At 42.8% G+C, this 23,367-nt stretch overlaps 1 protein-coding gene across 1 annotated transcript in view; it reads right to left on the reverse strand.

Moving 5' to 3' along the window:
• BUB1 (BUB1 mitotic checkpoint serine/threonine kinase) overlaps positions 1-23,367 on the reverse strand; it is a 243,236-nt gene that overhangs the window by 17,768 nt on the left and 202,101 nt on the right. The window contains exon 20 of the mRNA XM_033939939.1: positions 12,593-12,708. Within this exon, the coding sequence (XP_033795830.1) occupies positions 12,593-12,708 (116 nt within the window). The remainder of the gene's footprint in view (positions 1-12,592; positions 12,709-23,367) is intronic.

Here is a 23,367-nt window from a genome sequence, read left to right on the forward strand (position 1 = left end):
ACACCCGTGAATTTTGGGGGGAGTACTGTATATCCAAAGATCCGAGAACATTGTGCTTCCAGTTTCGTTTATTTGAACTTGTTCTTCTTTTCCTACGGAAATTTGGGTCTCCTTGCTTTTGCTTTTTCTATGCTGTTTATCTGAATCACATCTAAGTCTCAATGAGGTGTGTCTTGGGTGAGATTAGAGCAGACTTATGATTTGGATGTTTTTCTGCAATAATGGAACATTGCTGAAAACATCCAGAGCAAAACTTGGATGTTTAAAGCTAGACACTGTGGTTATCGCTACATCCTCAGCACCCTGAGATTGTGGGTTTAAATCCACAATGCTCCATTTTACCCTGGCAAGTCCTTTAATCCCCCCTTTGCCCCAGGTACATTAGATAGTGTGAGAACCCACCAGGACGGATAGGGAAAAATGATTGAGTACCTGAATGTAAACCAGATGACCACTAGAGGAATGAAGGTATGGCCAGTTCTATTAGAGCAGCAAGCAGATCTCTGTAGTAGTCTGATGGTCATTGCAGTAGACTGCAGAGAAAGGGACCGAAACCCACTTGCAGTGGAAAGTGTGAGCCCACCAAAAAAAACTATTGCAATGATATACATGTGACACCTACAAGCATAAGGGCTACTGAGGAAAAATAGTTGAGTATAGTAAGTTGTAGGTGAGTTTTGGAGGGATCCCCATACAATGTAAGGGGATTATATATAGCAGAGACCTTTTATGTGATATTCAGTGTAGTGCCCCACTGCTCTGCCAAAATTGTCTGTGTGGCCATTCTGCTAAGAATGCTGGTCCCTCCCAAGTCCCAATTGTTGGATTTTGTGCATTTTTCATTTGAATATTTTTTTTTTCCAAAAATGGTCCCAAAAAAATAAATGCACTGATGGCAAACATTTAGGAAAAGGAGATTATGTACTTACCCTGGTAAGCTCTTTTCCAGTAGATAGGTGAGACATTCTAGACAGTAAGGTTATTTCCCTTTAGCTGCATGCTGCAGAAGGAATCCACTCCGGATTTTTCACTCTGCCTCTGATGCACTTCACTGGGCTCTTTAGCTCAAACAAATTGTTCTGCTCAAACAATAACTAAACCATACCATTAACTGCCAACATAGACTTCAAAGGAGCTCAGAAACTTCTCCCCAATAAATGGAAACATATACAAATTCATCCCAGCCTCCAAGGACTGACAGGCATCCAAAAATCAACTTGGAAAAGCATAAACCAACTGAAAATTGTAAGCAGGTGCAGTAAAGACGGGAGTCTAGAATGTCTCACCTATCTAATGGAAGAGAGCTTACCAGCGTAAGTACACAATCTCCTTTTTCAGTGCAATAGGCGAGACATTCTAGATCAGAGCTGCCCCCAATTCCAGTCCTCAATATTTACTGACAGGCCAGGTTTTCAGGATATCCACAATGAACATACATGAGAGATTTGCATACCAAGAAGGCAGTGCAAGCAAATCTCTCTCATGCATATTCATTGTGGATATCCTGAAAACCTGGCCTGCCAGTAGATCTCGAGGACTGGAATTGGGCAACCCTGTTCTAGACTGTAGGGACGTACAAAAGCAGTCCACCAAAAAGCTAGGGTGGGCTTGCTGCGCCGACCTGTATGACCAAGGACCCAAAGGCGGAGGAGACCTGTCTTGCCACCACATCCACTCTGTAGAATTTGGCAAACATGTGAAGAGAAGACCACGTCACTGCTCTGCAAATCTTCTCAGGAGAGAGGCAGATCTAGCTTCAGCCCACGAAGAAGCCACACTCCTGGTAGAAAGCACCTTGACAGAAACAGGACACTTTCCCAGCAAGAACGTAAGATGACGAAATGGACCATAGATTCATCTGGAAATCGTGGCCTTGGAAGTGGGAGCACCTGCTTAACTGAGTCAGCACAAACAAATGGTCAGAGATGAAACTCATTGGTGACCTCCAAATAATGCAGAAGAACTCTGTGTACATCCAGATGGTCAACAGGCAGTCCTACATCTTGGAACCTGTCAGTTGAAAGGCAGGCAAACACACTTCCTGATTGAAATGGAAAGCCGAAACTACCTTCAGTAGGAAGGAAGTAACCATCCTAAGAGAAACCCTCATCTCTGAAATATGGAGGAAAGGGTCCCTTAAAGACCAAGCCTGCAGTTCTGACACACGACACACCGAAGTAATGGTGACCAGAAAAACAGTCAAATCCAAAAAGGTAGCATCTGAAAGAGGCTTAAAAGGAGCCTTGGAAAAGGTTAGACAACACCAAGTTAAGGTCCCAGGAAGGGAAAGGATGCTTTATCAGTGGTTGAACATGAAGAGCCCCCTCCCAAGAATCTAGCAACATTAGGATGAGACGCCAAGAAAGAATGACGCTCCTGAGCTCCAAAACAGGAGAGCCTGGCCACTTGGACCAGAAGAGAAGCCACAGTAAGGCCTTTATTCAAGCCAGCCTGAAGAAAAGCGAGAATTAGCAAGATCAGAGATGAATAAGGGTCCACCTCTTCCTGGGCACACCAATGTTGGAAGTTCTTCCACCCCTTAGTGTAAATCGACACCATTGATGACTTCTTAGACTTCAGAAGAGTTATCAACACCAGGGCAGAATAGTCTTTATGCTCTAAGGCTGCACACTCAAGAGCCATGCCATAAGTGCAAAGTGACCCAGATCCTCCATAGCTACCGGACTGTGTGAGAAGATCTAGATAGACGCGTAGTCGAAGGCTGCAATACTTGTACAGCCTCATCAGATCTGCGTACCACGGTCTGCGAGGCCAATCTGGAGCCATCAGAATGACGTGAGCTGCAATCTTCTGAATGACCCAGCCAATCATTAGCCAAGGAGGAAAAACAAACAGGAAAATCTCCAGAGGCCACAGTTGTACCAAAGCGTCATGGCCCTCGCTTCTGGGCTTGGATCTTCGACTTAAGAAGTGATTGGCTTTCTTGTTCCTTGCCATGGCCATGAGGTTGAAGCATGAGCTCCACTATTGCTTGAAACACCTCTGGGGAGAAGACCCACTCACCCGGATCCAGAGTCAGTCTGCTTTAATATTGTCTAGTCCCGCCATATGCCTGCTGTCAGCGCTGAGATGGCACTCCACCCAAAGAAAAAGAAGGCAGGCTTCCTAAGCCAGAGGAGTGCTCTTGGTCCCTCCATGGTGAATGACATAGGCTATTGCCATCGCATTTTCAGAGAAGACCCTGACCGCTTGGCCCTCCAGAGTCTTCTGCAATCTCATCAGAGCTAGTCAAATGGCTCTGAGCTCCAACCAGTTGATTGACCACTTTCGCTGAGAGGGTGTTCAACACCCCTGAATAGGACATTGATTGTAATGGGCTCCCCAGCCCTGAAGGTTGGCATCTGTCATCACCACGATCCAGGAGGCAATGTGTAGCAGGATGCCCCTGCGTAGTGATTGCAGGAGAAGCCACCGATCCATGCTTGCTCGGGCTTCCAGAATCCAAGGCAGATGAGTCTGCAAGGCATCCCTGTGTGGAGTCCAGCAAGAGAGAAAAGCATTCTGAAGAGGATGCATGTGCACCCTCGCCTAAGGAACCACATCCAGTGTGGCAACCATGGATCCTAGAACCTGAAGATAATCCGAAGCTGAAGGAGTCGGCCACTCCAGAAGGGAAGAAATCTGGGCATAGTTTCTGTCTGCGGGCTCCTGGCAGGTAGACACAGCCCACCGCTGTGTCGAAAAGGACTCCCAGGTATTCCAGTGACTGTATGGTCATCAGATGGCAGGTCCTGGAGCACCCGCTCCACTGTGTTTCGTCCCTTGGCCAACAAGTGAGCTCTGATCATCCAGTCATCCAAGTAAGGGTGAAACTGGAGAACTATCTTTTGCAGATAAGCTGCCACTACCACCATCACCTTAGTTATGTCAGGGGTGCTGTTGCTAGCCCAAAGGGCAGTGCCAAGAACTGGTAATGCTTTTCCAGAACATGAACCCACAAAAATTTGCAATGGGCAGGAAAAATAGGAATGTGCAAATATGCCTCCGTGAGATCCAGAGAGGCAAGAAACTCTCCTGGGGCCACTGCTGCAATGACTGAACTCACAGTCTCCATTCAGAATCAAAGAATCTTGAGAGCCACATTCACATGCTGAAGATCCAGAATAGGCCTCATGTCTAGAGAATGACATGGGGACAATTTTTTCCCCGTCCTCACAGGAACTCAAATTTCCCTGTCCCCGCAAGTTTTTTTTACTGTCCCTGTCCTTGCCCCATTACTGTAAGCTCTGCCTTAATCACACAAGCCTCGAACACTTGTGATTTGAAAGTGTTTGAGGCTTGTGCAGATGACAGAAAATGCAGGAATGGGTCAGAGACAGGAAAAGAGCTTGCAGAGATGGGACAGGAAAATGAGTTCCCATAGGGACAGGGAAATATTTGTCCCTGTGTCATTCTCTACTCACATCTTCTGAGCCTTTCTTTAGCACGATAATGTAAATGGAGTATCTACCTGAGCCCAAGAGGTTGGGCGGTACTGGCTCTATACCATGAAAATCAAGCGCCGAACGGTGCTTTTTCCGGGCAACCTGAAGCAGAGTCCACGAACCAATCTGTCAGAGGTTGAGCATATGCCAGCTTGTAACCTGACCGAATAAATGTTCCAAGACCCACTGGTCAGATCCAGGCACATCCAGTCAGGATGAAACGCTGAGAGATGGCCCCCCCCTATCTATAGAAGGGCATCTGTCAGCCTGGCATCATTGAGCATTTCTGGCAGAGGGTGCAGAGCCAGAGGTACAAGGCTGGGAATGCCTGTAGCCAGTGTATCATTTAGAGCCCTGGGAAAATCTGTGTGACATGGCATTTGAATATGGTCTGGAATGCCATGAGCCACAAAAATTAGAGTGGCCAGAAACCCTGGAGGGTCTGGGTCTACTATCGGGCAGAGTCTAAGGGCAATGGTCCATCATCATTGAATCCATAAGATCATCCAGTCCTTTGTCAAACAAACAATAACTGCCCCTTAAAAGGCAGCCTGGCCAAAGTAGCTTTGGAAGTGGAATCACCAGCCCATTGTCGAACCCAGAGCATTCACCAGGCAGAGATGGAGTATGCCGAAACCTTTGCCAAAACTTTCATGAGGTCATACAATGCATTTGTCATATAATCTGTCCCAGACATCAGAAGTTGAGGAGGGGATCCACTGCCTCATTCTCCAGGGTGCGCAGTTGAGAGAGACAGGCACCAAAGCAGCCTTGATACCTAAAGTAGCTGCATCAAAATGTTTCCCGAGGACCACATCCACTTAACGGTCCTGCATGTCCTTTAACACAACTCCATCCTCACTGGAGAGAAAGGTGCGCTTAGTCACATATGTCACCAAAGAATCCACCCTGGGCTGAACCAAAAGCTGCTGACACACCTGTGTCACAGGATACAAGCGGGACATAGCTCTAGCAATCTTCAGAGAACCCTCCAGAGAGTCAAACTGGTCCGAGAAAAGAGCACTCATGTCAGGGTGCCAGGGGAAGGTAGCTGACTGCGAGCGCACATCACAATAGCAGGAAGGACGAAATGGACGGAGCCGGCTAAGAGACTAAATTCAGTTCCTGCAATGACTCAGAAATGAGGTCTGGCAGGGCCGTGAACTTAAATAAGCGCAAGAGAGTAGAATCATCCACAGAATCTAAGACCATAAAGGGATCTCAGATCCAGCACACAACCCCGGATCTTCCGCTCCAGGAAGTGCTGTACCCTGCAAACAAGGAATCTGTAAGGGTAACATCAGCATCTGGGTCCCCAGATCAAGATCAGGCAGCACAAAAGCCACAGCAGGCTGAGGCGAGGACGTGCCCAAAAAGCACCACACCACTATGATGCCGCGGAGTCAGAATGAGCCTGTTTAGGGGGAGAACACTTGGTCTGAAACTCTGACCATAAAAATTCCATAAATTTAGAAAACATGTCCTGCTCCTGGGGCAGAAAATCACTCTTAGAGGATTTGCATTTGTGTTTCTTCAGCTGCAGAGTGTCCGCAGCCTAGCTGATGGAAGTACCAGCTGCGCCAAGTCCTGAAAATGACGGCTACCCCGCTGGGCTAGCTGAGCTTTTGGTCACCTGCTTCAGCAGGGGAGAAGCTAAATTGGCTACTGTAGCCCCCCTCCAGCTGTGCCGGGTGGCACAAGGACACTCCAAAAGCACTAAATTTGCGCAGTCCTGGCATGATTTCACATTAAGAGAAGGATTCCATCGAAGCAGTTTTCCAGGCAAAAACTGCAGTTTTGAAGCAGGGAACTTAAGAAAAAATATATATATATCGCTAAAAATCCAAGATGGCCACTATAAAAAAATTTACACCAAGATTGTGATTTTTTCACACTTCTCAAACAGTAAAAACGGCTATTTTAGGATTTTTCAGGAGAGCCAAACACATACATCTGTAGACATGCGTGCCGAAGGAAAAAAAAATGAAGGAAATAACTAAGGTGGAGCTACAGAGCCCAGTGAAGTGTATCAGAGGCGGAGTGAAAAATCTAGAGTGGATTCTTTCTGCAGCATGCGGCTAAAAGGAAATAACCCTACTGTCTAGAATGTCTTACCTACCACACTGGAAATGGCCATTTTTGGGAAGAAAAAAAAAAAGAAAAAGAAGTTTTCTGGTTTGAAAATAGTCACTTTCTCAGTTGGAGTTTTGGACATGTTCCCCAAAATGTTTAAAATTAGATTTAGGAGTCATACTGAAGATACACATTGTATGTTTTACACTGTCGCACTATGTTGAAGATTAACAATACAAAATTTACAAATTAATGCTAAATATAAATAAGATATAGAATCGACAAAGTAATAAATGACTTAATTAGATTTAAAAAAGTGCTTGAAATAGTCATGTCTTTGAGGCACATCTAAAATCATAAGAAGCTACTTCTCAGTACTGAAATGGTTTTATTTCTGGTGTCCTGTAATCTGAGGTTCTTAACAGGCAAATAAACAGATTCCCTCAAGCACATATAAAGATACAAAAGAACATATAAATAGGTCCATGCTCTCACTGGAAGCCAGTAGCATACCTGGGGGGGGGGGGGGGAGGGCGATCCGCCCCGGGTGCATGCCCCAAGAAGGTGCACAGGAGAGAGCTGAGTGTTCTCCCTAAGGCAGGGGTGCCCAATAGGTTGATCGCGATCGACGGGGAGCTCGCCAAGGCAAAGTGAGTCGATCACCCAGGACTCACTTTACCTTGGCGATCTATCGGGCCGATCAGTCTTCCTCTCCCAGACGTCAATTCTGCCGTCGGACAGGAAGTTCGGGCCAGCCAATCGCTGCCTGGCTGGGCGGAACTTCCTCTCCAATGGCAGAATTGACATCGGAGAGAGGAATGCTGGTCAGCCCGAAGCAGGGAGAGCATGGGTCGTCGTCGTCGTCGGCTTTGGGGCCTGTTATCCATTGGTGGCGGTTTGGGTCCTGTTCCCCGATGGCAGCGGCAGTGGCAGTGGCTTGGGGAAGGGCAGGGAGAAAGAAAGAAAGGGGGCAGGCAGGGAGACAGAAGGAAAGAAGAGAAACAGAAAAAAAGAAAGGGGGCATGAAGACAGAAAGAAAGAAAGGTCAGGGAGAGAGGAAGAAAAAGTTGGGGGAGGGAATGAGGTGTGGAGGAGAGGAAGCATACAGGCTGAAAGAAAGATTGGATGCACAGTCAGAAGAAGAAAGTGCAACCAGAGACTCATGAAATCACCAGACAAGGTAGGAAAAATGATTTTATTTTAAATTTAGTGATCAAAATGTGTCTGAATTTATATCTGCTGTCTATATTTTACAATATGGTCCCCTTTTACTAAACCACAATAGTGGTTTTTAGCGCAGGGAGCCTATGAGCGTCGAGAGCAGTGCTGGGCATTCAGCGCAGCTCCCTGCGCTAAAAACTGCTATTGTGGTTTAGTAAAAAGGGAGGGGGGTGGGTATTTGTCTATTTTTGTATGGTTGTTACTGAGGTGACAATGCATAGAGTCATCTGCCTTGACCTCTTTGAAAAAACCCCAGAATAGGAATGATAATTAACAATTCTATGTGTACAGTGTGCGTTGTGTTTTTAAAAAATTTTATTGTTGGTAGATCATTTTGACTTGGTCATTTTAAAAGTAGCCAGTGAGTCAAAAAAGTGTGGGCACCCCTGCCCTAGGGCCTTTCAGCTGGGCTGTCCGCACGGGTAATTTAGATGACCGCACAGCTAAATTCTGCTGCCTCCGCTGCTGCTCAACATTAAAAAAAAAAAGCCAGCTTGAAGATTTCACCTTAGCCCGTAGCAACTTATGCTCCGGGGCTTTAACGTGTATGTGCCGGCTTCCCTTCTCTTCCCTCCGAAACCGGAAGTTATGTCCGGGGGGGGGGGGGGGAGGGAAGAGAAGGGAAGTCGGCACGCACATGTTAGATCCCTGAAGCATAAATTCGCTACAGGCTAAGGCGGGAGACAGGTCAGTGAAGCTTTTCATTTGCTCTTCTTGCTGCCGGGTCCTGCCTACTTTCAGTTTCCGCGAAGGCAGGACCTGGCAGCATTTCCCCCAATCGATTGTGATCTTGGGCCGATCAGCCTTCTTCTCCGACGGCAGAATTGACATCAGGGAGAGAAATGCTGGTCGGCCTGAAGTAGGGAGAGCTTGGGTGGGGCGGCGGCCGGCGGCTTTGGGGCCTGTTCCCCGATGGCAGTGACATTGGCAGTGGCTTGGGGGAGGGCAAGGAGAAAGAAAGTAAGAGGGCAGGAAGAGAAACAGAAAAAAAGAAAGGGGGCATGAAGAGAGAAAGAAAGAAAGGGCAGGAAGAGAGGAAGAAAAAGTTGGGAGGAGGGGAATGAGGTCAGGAGGAGAGAAAGCATACAGGCTGAAAGAAGGGAAGAAAGACTGGATGCACAGTCAGAAGAAGAAAGTGCAACCAGAGACTCATGAAATTACCAAAGGTAGGAAAAATGATTTTATTTTCAATTTAGTGATCAAAATGTGTCCGTTTTGAGAAGTTATATATGATGTCTATATTTTGCACTATGGCCCCCTTTTACTAAACCGCAATAGCGTTTTTTAGCACAGGGAGCCTATAAGCGTCGATAGCAGCGTGGGGCATTCAGCGCAGCTCCCTGCGCTAAAAACCGCTATCGCGGTTTAGTAAAAAGGGAGGGGGAATATTTGTCTATTTTTGTATAGTTGTTACTGAGGCGACATTGCATAAAGTCATTTGCCTTGACCTCTTTGAAAACCCGCGGAATATAAATGATAATTAACATTTTCTCTGCGTACAGCGTGCTTTGTGTTTTAAAAATTTTATTGTTGGTAGATCATTTTGACTTGGCCACAAAGGTAAGGAGGAGGGAAGGAGAGGAGCTGCTGAAAGTCATCTAGTAATCCTTGCAGGCTTGACTGTGCAGGGAATTATTTTTGTAAAATCATGTTTTGTTATGTGACTAGCATTATTTAGACTTTAATTTCTATGAATGATTAGAATGAAATTGCTTATTTTTATGTGCGTGCGCTGAAGGAAAGTGGAGAGAGAGTGGGCTGAGGACGCTGAAGGGAAATGGGGAAGAGAGAGTGGGGAGAAGACGCTGATTTATAAATTGACAATTGTACAGAATATTGTTTCTTTTTATACTTTAATATAAACAATTCAAAGCTTGTGTGGATGGAATCAGGTGGTTTGCGGGGATGGGGACCGAGCTTACAGGGATTAGTCCAATAAAATGGTATTTTTTTATTTCTCATTATTTGTTTTATTTTTATTTGTTATAAAGTAAAGTGGTGATTGTTATGTATCAGTTTTTTCAAATTTACATCTACTGTCTTTATATTTTGCACTGTATTAGAGGACATGTGTTACTGTTTTTGTGGTGTTGCATTGTATCCAGGGTTTGGTTTCTTGGCGGTTCAGTTTAACTTTTCTCTCCTCTCTTCTACCTTCCAAAGTATTTAGATCAATGCTGTCTTTTTAAAATGTTTATTTTATTTTTATTTTTCCTCTAACTCTACTTTTCACTTCACTATTACCCTCCAGGTACTTTAGTTAGATTGTGAGCCTTCGGGACAGTAAGGGAATTTTCCAAGTACCTTTCTTATTTCTAATCTTAATGTATATTTTCTGTAAACCGCTTAGAACCTAACGGATGTAGCGGTATATAAGAAATAAATTACATTACATTACATTACATATTTCTATTTTTAGTTTGTGATTATTCCATATTGGGCGAGGGTGTATCTCTGTTCTGTGTGTATGAAAAGAACATAGTTTTCAGTTGGCATTGACTACAGGATTAATTGACTGTGCGGGATCTGGCTTGTTTAGTTTTACAATGTATGTGTTGGTGTTCTAGTGCTCACTGCAATGTTTAAGATGCTGCCTTTTCCTAGGTACACTCTTGTTGTGCGAAATGTGGATTGTTACTAAAAGTCATATTTTTCATATAGATGGGGGGGTGTCAAAAATGATGGGCCCCGGGTGCCACATACCCTACCCTAGGTACCCCACTGCTGGAAGCAATTATAATGCAGCAAAAATGTGGCTCTGCCAGCTATGGAGCCTCTCCAAATCAACTTAGCTGCCACATTTTACAGTGTTGATATTACAGAATTAAGTCTTAAAACATCAGCCCCAAATATCGTATGATTGAAATCAGAAAAAGGAGTTATCCGGATGACATAAGCAAACAATGAAAACACAAATTTTATAAGCAAATTTAAATGGTATGATAACGATATAAAATATTTTTTGTTTCCAATAAATATTTTCTTTACATCTTTATTAATATTCTCTTTATTCTCTCTGAGCAATTTCACTTGCAGTAGGCATATCATCACCATACAGACATCAATCTTCAGAACCTCTTATGATGTATGTCATTTCAAGTTCTTGTTTTGTATATTTTGTAATCATTTATGCCCACCACCTCCAATCTTTTTCTACCTAATATTTATTTATAACCCTTGGGTTTATTTTACACAAAATAATAACTGTGAATATCTTTTTTCTAAAACATTATAGAACATGTGAGCAAAAATCTTCTAATTCTAAATTGAAAGGCACCACTTATCTTAAGTTGATGGTGGCAACTATAATTACATTTTCCCCAAATGACTCTGAAAGCCTATTTAGGTTTGTTTGGTTTTTGTTTGTTTTTTTACTAACTTTCCAACATAGGGCTCCATACTCAATTTAGGGGGTAGTTATCATGGTGTGTTAAGGCAATGCACATAAATATTCACCCCTTAATGTTATGCTATGTTAATCAGGTTTTCTATTCCACCTTAACCTATTCAGTTCAAGGTCAGATTACGTTACAAGATGTTGGATCCATTGCAAGATGTTGGATCCATTACTATGCATTTGTAACTATGACCTTAAGTGTATTAATAGTTGTATTGATCTACCTGTACTAGGACATTTAATAGGGTTACTAGTACAGATAGATCAGTTCAACTATTAATACACTTAAGGTCATAGTTACAAATGCATAGTATAAGTTCAAATAAGTCATCGATGGCTCTTTGATTTGGCTTTAACACTGGTTTTGCTGATTAACATAGTGATATGTAGGTTAATACCATGGGGTACATTAGGAGACACAAGTAAGATAAACACCCCATTAGTATTAGTATTTATTAAATTTAAAGCCCACCTTTACCCAAGGGGAGTTACAACCAAACACACACAATTAAAACAGACATCAAAACACATCTACATACTTAAAAATAACAGTATATAAAAGTCCACAATAAGGTCTTCTAGACTGTCCAAATGCCAGGCACAAAAGATAGAAACATGGAGAAGATTTAAATAATTTTAAATTCTCTAATTTTCTAATACAGATTTGCAACTTATTCCATTTATCAGGACCATGCACAGATAAAAACCGCTTTCTGCTGTAGTTCAACTGTAGAAAAGCACATGAATCCTGAACCTGTGGGTAGTGCATCTTTACCCATGAGAACTGCAGAAGTCATCATACACTTTATCAACTCCGCCTCTCTGCATCACCAGGAGTCATCATACACTTTATCAACTCCGCCTCTCTGCATCACCAGGCACTGCCCTCTCTCCTCAGTTTGTACCAAAACAGATAAGCCTGAAAGAGGAGAAATAACAAGGAGGGGCACAGGTAATTCCCTGGGGTCAAATTAGCCTACACTCAAATGCTAGATTCTGCAGGGGTAAGCACTGCTCTGAAAGGACCTGACCCTCAGCTCTTAAGGTGTTATGCAGGCTGGCCAGACAGGTACTCTTAAAAATGTGGCCCTCCTAGCTACAGTCCCTAATGCATGACCCTTCTCCCATGCAGGTGTGTCCCAAGTCTACTGGAAACCTCTTAGCACAGGGAAGCCTCAATAAAAGATTGGATTAATACCCAAAAATAAAAAAAATCTAATGCAGAGCAGATTAAAAGACATCTTCTCAACTCACTTGCAGAGATAAAACTGAGGAGAAGGGGGCGCTACCCAGGGAGACAAGGGATGGAGAGAAGAAAATGACTGATGGAAAGTACATTTTCAGCCTGACAGCAAAAATCAAACAAGAACATTTACTTTTTAGCATATGTGCCATGTTGTCTACAGCTTAAATAGGAGCCAGGTTGCATCATAAAATCATTTCATTTAAGTGTTACCTTCAAAATAACCTTCTGGATGTTTTCAATATTATTAATATCTAAAACAGAAGCTTGGAACACATGAGCAAAGGCACCTTCTCCAAGCAGGAAATCGACTTGAAACCTTGTGGTACCTTTATGGAAAAAAGAATGGTGAGAAGACAACATACAGAGGGAAAAAGGAGAGGGAACAGAAGTGGAAAATGAGATTAAGCTAAAATGCAACTTAAATACAAGTAGATCATTTGCTTAAATTACTCAACAGAAATGCAGTGATACAACTTTCTGATTAGTCAGTTGTCATGGTTTTAAACTTTAGGCTACCTGGTTCTATCATTTCAAACTCCTCACCATTTCCTATCAAAGGAATTCTAAAAATATAGCCAATGTCATAGTTTAAATTACTTGCCTGCCCTATCTTGAAGTGAAAAAACAGTACGGCATTTATGTGCTATTACCAGCAATATAAATTCTCAATGACAATGTGTGAGTAAAAAAATGAGAACCAGGGAGGCCAGGGTTCAAATCCTGCTTCTCCCTCTGATATTCCTCCACTACCTTAAGTCCACTTAGACAGGGAGTCAACTTGTGTACCTGTTTATAATTCACCTTGAATTCAGATTTGAAAGGCGAGTAATTAAAATCTAAAACCCAAATCCAAAATATCCACTGGCCTATTTTGTCTCATTTAAAATTTCTTTCCACCTATTACTCAATATTAAATTAGTCAACAGGTATGCATATCCCTGTTCCTTGCAGAGTATAATGTGCTATTTGCAATCAATAGAACCATCGGGCAAATGGATGATTAATAAATAACTGGCTGTCAAAATCAATCGTCACTACATGTGACTACAGAATCAACTTCTATAATTGACAATCATTATAAACGGTTCACTTATTTCAAATTCAAAAGCTCATTCAATTTAATCAATTCTAGGACGGGGTTATATCATAAGGCTAGTAAAACTCAGATCATAGGATCTCTTATCTATCTATATATATATATAAAATCGGAGGTATGTATGTGTGTATGTGTGTATGTGCCGCGATCACGCAAAAACGGCTTGACCGATTTGAACGAAACTTGGTATGCAGATCCCTCACTACCTGGGGTGATATGTTCTGGGGGTCTCGCAGCCCACCTGCATACGTGGGTGGAGCTACAAACAGAAAATCAGATTTCACCCATTCAAGTCAATGGAAAAAATGTAAAAAGCTGTGGGACAGATTTGAACGAAACTTGGTATGCAGATCCCTCACTACCTGGGGTGTTATGTTCTGGGGGTCTCGCGGCCCACCTGCACACGTGGGCGGAGCTACAAACAGAAAATCTGATTTCACCCATTCAAGTCAATGGTAAAAATGTAAAAAGCTGTGGGACCGATTTGAACGAAACTTGATATGCAGATCCCTCACTACCTGGGGTGATATGTTCTGGGGGTCTCGCGGCCCACCTGCACACGTGGGCGGAGCTACAAACAGAAAATCAGATTTCACCCATTCAAGTCAATGGAAAAAATGTAAAAAGCTGTGGGACCGATTTGAACGAAACTTGATATGCAGATCCCTCACTACCTGGGGTGATATGTTCTGGGGGTCTCGCTGCCCACCTGCACACGTGGGCAGAGCTACAAACAGAAAATCAGATTTCACCCATTCATGTCAATGGAAAAAATGTAAAGAGCTGCCATTCTCACAGTAATTCAAAAACGGCTTGACCGATTTGACCGAAACTTGGTATGCAGATCCCTCACTACCTGGGGTGATATGTTCTGGGGGTCTCGCGGCCCACCTGCACACGTGGGCGGAGCTACAAACAGAAAATCAGATTTCACCCATTCTTATCAATGGAAAAAATGTAAAAAGCTGCCATTCTCACAGTAATTCCAACTACCTGGGGTGATATGTTCTGGGGGTCTCGCGGCCCACCTGCACACGTGGGTGGAGCTACAAACAGAACATCAGATTTCACCCATTCATGTCAATGGAAAAAATGTAAACAGCTGCCATTCTCACAGTAAATCTTAAATGGCTTGACCGATTTGAACGAAACTTGGTATGCAGATCCCTCACTAACTGGGGTGATATGTTCTGGGGGTCTCTTCACCCAAGAATTTATATGTTCTTGCTCCTGGAGGTGAAACTAAAAATGTTGTTTATAATCAAGTTTTGTGTTAGTTGTATTGTATTCATTTTGTCAAATATTTCACATTATAATTTGAATATTGTACTTTTTATAAAGCTGTAAAAAAATAATTTCATTCACCAGTATAAAGTATCTTTATTTGAATCCATTTACAGTGTTATTGCTATAATTAAATACCCGTGCAACGCCGGGGCATCAGCTAGTAGCTTATATATTATTCCAAATCTCCATCCTGGGACCAAAGCTTTAATCATGTATACACACCACCTGCCCTCAAATATACCACAGAAAAAATATAAATCGTCAATTATTAAAATTTGATCTTTGTCTTCTAGACAACAAGCATCACATCAATGAATACACCCGCATCAAAGAAACTCAACTCAAACACATAAGAATAGCCTTACTGGGTCAGACCATTGGTCCATCAAGCCCAGTAGCCCATTCTCACGGTGGCCAATCCAGGTCACTAGTACTTGGCCAAAACCCAAGTAGTAGCAATATTCCATGCTACCGATACAGGGCAACCAGTGGCTTATCTCATGTCTTTCTCAATAACAGACTATGGATTTTTCCTCCTGGAATTTGTCCAAACCTTTCTTAAAACTAGCTATGCTATCCGCTCTTACCACATCATCTGGCAACACGTTCCAGAGCTTAACTATTCTCTGAGTGAAAAAATATTTTCTCCTATTGGTTTTAAAAGTATTTCCTTGTAACCTTATCAAATGTCCCTTAGTATTTGTAATTTTTGATGGAGTGAAAAATCAATCCACCTGTACCCGTTCTACTCAGGATTTTGTAGACTTCAATCATATCTCCCCTCAGCCGTCTCTTTTCCAAGCTGAAAAGCCCTAACTGTTTTATTCTTTCCTCATATGAGTAGTTCCATCCCCTTTACCATCTTGGTTGCTCTTCTTTGAACTTTTTCTAGCACCACTATATATTTCTTGAGATAAGGAGACCAGAATTGAATGCAATACACCAGATGAGGTCACACCATGGAGTGATAAAGGGGCATTATAACATTCTTACTCTTGTTAACCATCCTTTTTTTAATAACTCCTAGCATCCTGTTTGCTTTTTTGCCACCGCCGAACATTGGGCAGAAGGTTTCATTGTACTGTCTACGATGATACCCAGATCCTTTTCTTGGGCGTTTATCCCCAAGGTGGACCCTAGCATCTGGTAACTGTGATTCAGGTTAGTCTTTCCAATGTACATTACTTTGCATTTGTCCATATTAAATTTCATCTGCCATTTGGACGCCCAGACTTCCAATTTCCTAAGGTTCGCCTGCAATTTTTCACAATCTGAACATGTTGTAACAATTTTGAACATTTTAGTGCCATCTGCAAATTTAATCACCTCACTTGTCATTCCAATTTCCAGATCATTTATAAATAAGTACAGACCCCTGCGGCACTCCACTGTTTACTCTCCTCCATTAAGAAAAATGAGGTATTTCTCTGTTTTCATGATAAGTAACATAACTGCAAGTGCAAGAGATTGAATAATATCAGCAACACTTATTTTTTGTGGTAGTCAATATTTCCAGCGCTGGCGAATTTTAACAGACTCAACGCTCTCTCTCATATGAGCGTTTCAATCAAACTCATCTTCCTTCGGGGGAACATCGCCTGTGTTGTAAGTTTGGCAAGGCAGGCAAAGTTCCCCCGAGGAAGATCAGTTTGATTGAAATGCTCAAATGAGGGAGAGTGTCTGAAGTCTATAAAAACTTGAAAGAAGCAGCTTCTCGCCTTAAGATGCAAACAGTACAACAGAAAGGCAAGGGAAGCATCCTATCAGCCAATAAACAATCTTTATTCGAACAGATGGTCCCAACAAAGATCCTAGTTTTAGGCGTGTATAAAACACCTTTCTCAGGGGATACTAAGATCCTGATTCTGCAAAGCGCATCTAAAATTAAGTGTAGTTTGGACGTCCAAGATAGGCGTACTTTTTAGAATCACACTCAGTGACACTCAGCACTGTTTAGATGTCCAAATTTTGAGACGTCCTTTAGAGAATCGGGTTTTAGGCGAGAGTTACATGTCCAAACAATGTCCTTAATGTTATAATAACATTAATAGAATGGCAATTTCATGCTGTTTTTCATTATAATTGTGATACTGGGAGTTGGATCTCTTTAATGCTTTTATTTATTTCTCTCCTATCAGAAAGAGTGACTGGGATTCGAACCAGCAACATTAGGGTAAAAGGCTGCAGGTTTAACCAGTGTGGTACACAGTGAGCTAGCAAGTTGCATAGCAATTGTAAAACTAGGTCTACTTTTGAGCATAGTTTGGGCTTCAGATAGATGTGAGTTAGATGAATGGAACTTAGACAGGCTATGGACATCTTTAATGTGATCTGCTAAATAGTTTTCTGAGTTTTTATTTTTGCTTTATTAAGCTCAAAATACATTTAATAAGGTACCACATAAACAGGGCCCATCAAAACAGATATTGTATGCAAAACTGTCTATTTTTGTGGACATACAGCAATGTTATTTGCTAATAGAGGAAAACATCCATTAACTAAAGCAGAGCATATAAAAAAAAACACAGCTTTAGGTTTCTTGCTAAAAAGCTACATTTTTTTCTGACTAAACAGTGCTCCAATCAGCTCATTACTGAAAGCAAGGAAACCACATGAAAATATATATAGATTGCATATACAACTTCATTTGCAAAAGCTTAAAAACTGAAAAAATCCCAGATACAGACCATAGCATGGCTTCTACTTAATTGCAAATGGAGGTGTGTAGCTGCACAATGTTGACCTCATTGTGACATCATCAAGATGAACCTAGATGGTAGATTGTCACAAAAAAGGAATTTGTGCTGGGGTATCTGACCATTGTTGGGATTTGAACCCCTGAACTTCAGAGGATGGAAGAGGTGCCTTTACTTGGTGAGCCACAGCCACTTCCTTTCAGTCATTGGGGTTCCTACCAAGAGAGCTTAGTGATCCTAGCCATGTGAAGGAGAAAACACCTGAGAAGCTCATAGCTTAGCAGATCCCTAAGCTATCATATCCGATGAGGAAGAAAGACATCAGTGGAAGCTGTTGTGGCTCAATGGGTAAAATCCCTATTCCCATCTTCCAGAGGTCATAGGTTCAAATCCCAGCACATATTTTAATTATGACATTCTACCTTGAAGGTGCACCTTGGTGATCTCACAATGAGGTCAGCATTGTTGAGCTGCACACCTCCATTTTCAATGAAGTAGAAGCCATGCTAAGGTCTGTATCTGTTTTTTTCTGGTTTTAAGTTTTTGCAAATGAAGTTATGTATGCAATCAAAATATTTTTTTCATGTGCTTTCCTTGTTTTCAGTAATGAGCCAATTGAAGCACTGTTTAGTCAGAACAAAAGGGTAGCTTTTTAGCAAGAAACCTAAGCTGTGTTTTTTCATATGCTCTGCTTCAGTTAATGGATGTTGTCCTCTAATTAGCAAATAACATTGCTGTTTGTCCACAAAAATAGAAGGTTTTCATGCAATATATCTGTTTTGATGTGCTCTGTTTATGTGGTGCCTTATTAAATGTATTTTGACCTTAATAAAGCAAAAATAAAACTCCCCAAGAGCTATTTAGCAGATCACATTAAGGACATCAAACTGTGCCTAAGTTCATTCCATAGAACTCAGGTCTATCTGAAGCCCAAACTATGCTCAAAAGTAGACCTGGTTTTCATTCACCTACAATGCAGGCATAAGATGGACGCCCTGGATCACTCAGGTTGCCCATATTGAAGCCTCGCCCAGAAAACGCCCATTCTGTTAGACGTGAGTTTTCCCAATGGGCGTTCATGAAATTGTGGACACACCTACAAAGTGATATCCACATTCTTTGGACGTCCATGTGACAATTATCGCTCGTTAAGACCCTTAAATGGCTCATTAACCACTTAGTTTGGATGCCTAAGACCTGCTCAGCGTTAGGCGGGACTTAGGCACACTTTACAGAATCGGGGCCTAAGTGGACATGTAAAGCATAAATAATACAAAATAAATAAGACATGAATTGTAAAATATATGAACATGACGACATGCACATTAAATATATATTCAAAAAGTGCCGTATATGTTTTAAAAACGAATAAGACAAGTATATGCATATTTGAATAAGTATGAACATAAAACAATAAGAACATAAGAACATAAGTAGTCGCCTCCGCCGGGGCAGACCAGAGGTCCATCCCGCCCAGCGGTCCGCTCACGCGGCAGCCCATCAGGCATATTGCCTGAGCAGCGGTCCCTGACTAATTTTATACCTACCTCTACACTTATCTCTAAACCTTCCACTACTCTTATCTGTACCCCTCAATCCCTTTGTCCTCCAGGAACCTATCCAGGTCTTCCTTGAAACCCTGTACTGTGCTATTTCCTATCACGGCCTCCGGAAGGGTGTTCCATGTGTCCACCACCCTCTGTGTGAAAAAGAATTTCCGAGCGTTTGTTCTAAATCTGTCCCCCTTCTCTAAATCTGTCCCCCTTCTTCTAAATCTGTCCCCCATAATGAAGCCATAAGAACAGGAATCATCTAGACCACATAAGATGAATGGATTTATACAATTCCAAAACACCGAATGGGATAAAATAAGAGAGACATAAGAGCAAAAAGAATCATAGAAACTAGCGTCAGGTACCTCTTCATTTGTTTTTCATGGTTTTGTCATTTTTTCCCCATGTCAGCACTTCTACACAGTCGGGTTTTAGTCCTATATGGTACCAGATGTTCATTAAAGCTCATTCTAAAGGGCATGTCCCCATGCCTGGGTCCAAATGCCTTTTTTTTTTTATAAGATTCAAACGTTTTTATTGATGCAAACATCATCAAATGCAACAAATATAACATCAAGGCACTGATTACAAGAATAATGCATCAAATATAATAAAATAATATACATAATAAAATAAACATATTCCATTTTCAATAAACTCCCACTTTATCCAAATATCTTTTTATACTTTTTTTTCTTTGGCTTTATGGTTTTTGATTCATAGAGTTCCATTTAACCATGTTGTGTATTTGCTACCCTCATCTCGTTTCCTTTGGGTTTTGCATCTCAGCTTGCATGGTGTCTCATACCAGGGCCGCCATCAGGGCAGTACCACCAGTCCTGCATTCAGGGGCCCGGAGCCGACAGGTGGCCCGGGCTCCCCCAGGGTCCTAGGCCACAGTCTAGGGGGAGAGGCGGTCCGCCCCACATGGACAGGAGAGAGCTGGACGGGGGACCCGTGGAGTTCAATACATCTCGAGCCGCGAGGCTCGCCTTCTGTTCCAGCCTGCCCTGCCGCTCACATATAGCCGATCGCAAGTGTTACCCTATGTCAGCGCTGACGTCAGAGGGAGGGCTTAAGCAAAGCCTGCCCTCCGACGTCAGCGCTGACGTCTGAGAATACTTCCGGTCGGCTATTTGTGCGCGGCAGGGCAGGCTGGAACAGAAGACGAGCCTCGCGGCTCGAGATGTATTGAACTCCGCGGGTCCCCCGTCCAGCTCTCTCCTGTCCACGTGGGGCGGACCGCCCCTCCCCCTAGACTGTGGCCTAGGACCCTGGGGGAGCCCGGGCCCCCTGTCAGCTCCGGGCAAGAAACAGAAGACAAGCCTCGCGGCTTGAGCTTCGTTTTGCTGAGAAAGTTGCAAAGATGGGCTGGGAGGCAAACGCGGAACACAAAAGGGGGGAGGGAGTGCGTTTTGGACACAAGGCATGAACTTGGGAGAGAGGAAGGGAGGGAAAGAGATACTGAGGTGGGGGAGGGAATGAGTTTTTGGACACAGAAGGCATGGACTTGGGAGAGAGGAAGGGAGGGAAAGAGATGGTTGTGTACATGGGGAATAGAAGAAAGGAGAATTTTTGGTCATAGGGAGGGAGTGAGGTACAGAAAGTGGCATACCAGGGTGGGGGGGCGGTCTGCCCCGCCCCGGGTTTACGTCCCAAGGGGGTGCACAGCTGGCCACCCTCCAGTGTTCTCCCTAGGCCGGCAAACTGCGGCTCTTTAGTCACTTGAGTGCCACCGCCGCCATCGGGAACAGGCCGGCGCCAAGTTCTCCCTGCTTTTCCCTGTGGGGCCGGCCAACTCTCGCCACTCGCGTCAATTCTGACGTCGGAGAGGACGTTCTGGGCCAGCCAATTGCTGCCTGGCTGGCCTAGAACGTCCTCTCCGACGTTAGAATTGACGTCGGGTGGCGAGAGTTGGTCGGCCCCGCGGGGAAGAGAAGCAGGGCGAACTCGGCGCTGGCCTGTTCCCGATGGCGGCAGTGGCAGCCTATTCCCCAGTGGTGGTGGCAGCATTTTCCCAATGGTGGTGGCATAGGGGAGGGCAGGGAGAAAGAAAGAAAGGGGGGACAGGAAGCCAGAAAGAAAGAAAGGGGGCAGGGTGAAACAAAGAAAAATGGGGCACGGAAAAAGAGAGAGAGAAAGACAGACATAAAGAAAGAAAGGGGGTATGGAGAGAGAGAAAAAGAAAGAAGGGGCAGGGTGAAACAAAGAAAAAGTTTGGGGAGGGAATGAGGTCTGGAGGAGAGGAAGCATACAGGAGGCTGAAAGAAGGGAAGAAATATTGGATGCACAGTCAGAAGAATAAAGTGCAACTGATGAAATTACCAAAGGTAGGAAAAATGGTTTTATTTTCAATTTAGTGATCAAAATGTGTCTGCTTTGAGAATTTATATATGCTGTCTATATTTTGCACTATGGCCCCCTTTTACTAAACCGCAATAGCGTTTTTTAGCGCAGGGAGCCTATGAGCGTTGAGAGCAGCGTGGGGCATTCAACGCAGCTCCCTGCGCTAAAAACCGCTATCGCGTTTTAGTAAAAAGGGAAGGGGAATATTTATCTATTTTTGTATAGTTGTTACTGAGGTGACATTGCATAAAGTCATCTGCCTTGACCTCTTTGAAAACCCGCGGAATATAAATGATAATTAACATTTTCTCTGGTACAGCGTGCTTTGTGTTTTTAAAATTTTATTGTTGGTAGATCATTTTGACTTGGCCACAAAGGTAAGGGGGAGGGAGGGAGGGGAACTGCTGAAAGACATCTAGTAATCCTTGAAGGCTTGACTGTGCAGGGAATTTAATCATGTTTTGTTATGTGACTGGCATTATTTAGACTTTAATTTCTATGAATGAATAGAATGAAAATTACTTGCTTGTTTTTATGTGCGTGTGCTGAAGGAAAGTGGAGAGAGAGTGGGCTGAGGACGCTGAAGAGAAATGGGGAAGAGAGAATGGGGAGAAGACGCTGATTTATAAATTGACAATTGTACAGAATATTGTTTCTTTTTTATATTCATCCATAGCTGCATGTTAATGAGGTGCTCATATGCACTTATTTATCATCATAACATATACATCATCATTAACATGCAGCTGTGGATGTGTAAGGACAGGCTGAGGAGGATGGATGGGAAGGAAGGAAGGTGCACATATCAACATATCGTAAATTTTTAACATGCATGATGCAGCTATAGGCAAGCAGAGGAGGATGGGATCATACAGATGTATATGTTCAGATATGCGCTCAGATGTGTAGTTTTTTTCTGATATATTTATTAAGCTTACAGTATTTATAAAAACACATTTAATACTTGTTACAAAAAATATTGTGCAATTTTGATCTACTTCTGGCCTACAAAGGTCAAAAGAAATCCTTAACTGAGATTTTACATTCAAAAGTGAATTATAGCTACTAGCACTATTATTTATTAGTTATTTATTATGCAGATGTTTGTTAGTTTGTTATTAGTTCAGTATTAGACATATGTTAGTTTAGAATAGATAGGTATAGATTAGTTTAGTTTAGGTTAGGTTAGGGCCCTGCTGAAAGAGTCTACCTTGACGTGGTTGCAGGCTTACAAATCTTTTGGTCAAAGAGTGCGGCGACAGAGAAAAGTATGTGTGTATTTGGCCCATGGAAGAAGGGGGGGTCGGGGGGGGGGGAAGGGGTGCGTGGGGGGCCCAATAGGATTGCTCAGTAAGGGGCCCAAAAATTTCTGATGGCGGCCCTGTCTCATACTGCATGTCTGTATCATGTATGGTTTCTAGGATTCTTTGTGCTCTTATATCTCTAATTTATCCCATTTAGTGTTTTGGAATTGTATAAATCATTCATCTTATGTGGTCTAGATGATTCCTGTTCTTATGGCTTCATTGTTTTACGTTCATACTTATTCAGATATGCATATGCTTGACTTATTAGTTTTTAAACATATACTGCACTTTTTGAATATATATTTAATGTGTATGGCATCATGCTCATATATTTTACAATTCTTTTATTTATTTTGTTATTTATGATTTACATGTCCACTTAGTGTCCCCCCGAGGAAGGCGTTTTACACACTCCAAAACTAGGATCTTTGTTGGGACCATCTGAATAAAGACTGTTTATTGGCTGATAGAATGCCTCCCTTGCCTTTCTGTTGTGCTGTCTGTAAAAACTTGCCAGTTGTAAGTTTGGCAAAGCAGGCAAAGTTCCCCCGAGGAAGATGAGTTTGATTGAAACTCTCATAAGAGGAAGAGTGTCGGGAGTCTGTTAAAACTCGCCAGTGCTGGAAGTGATGACTACCACGAAAGAAAAGTGTTGCTGATATTATTCAAACTCTTGTACTTGCAGTTATGATACTTTATA

Source organism: Geotrypetes seraphini, chromosome 3 (assembly GCF_902459505.1).
Source record: "Geotrypetes seraphini chromosome 3, aGeoSer1.1, whole genome shotgun sequence".
Classification (NCBI taxonomy): Eukaryota; Metazoa; Chordata; class Amphibia; order Gymnophiona; family Dermophiidae; genus Geotrypetes; species Geotrypetes seraphini.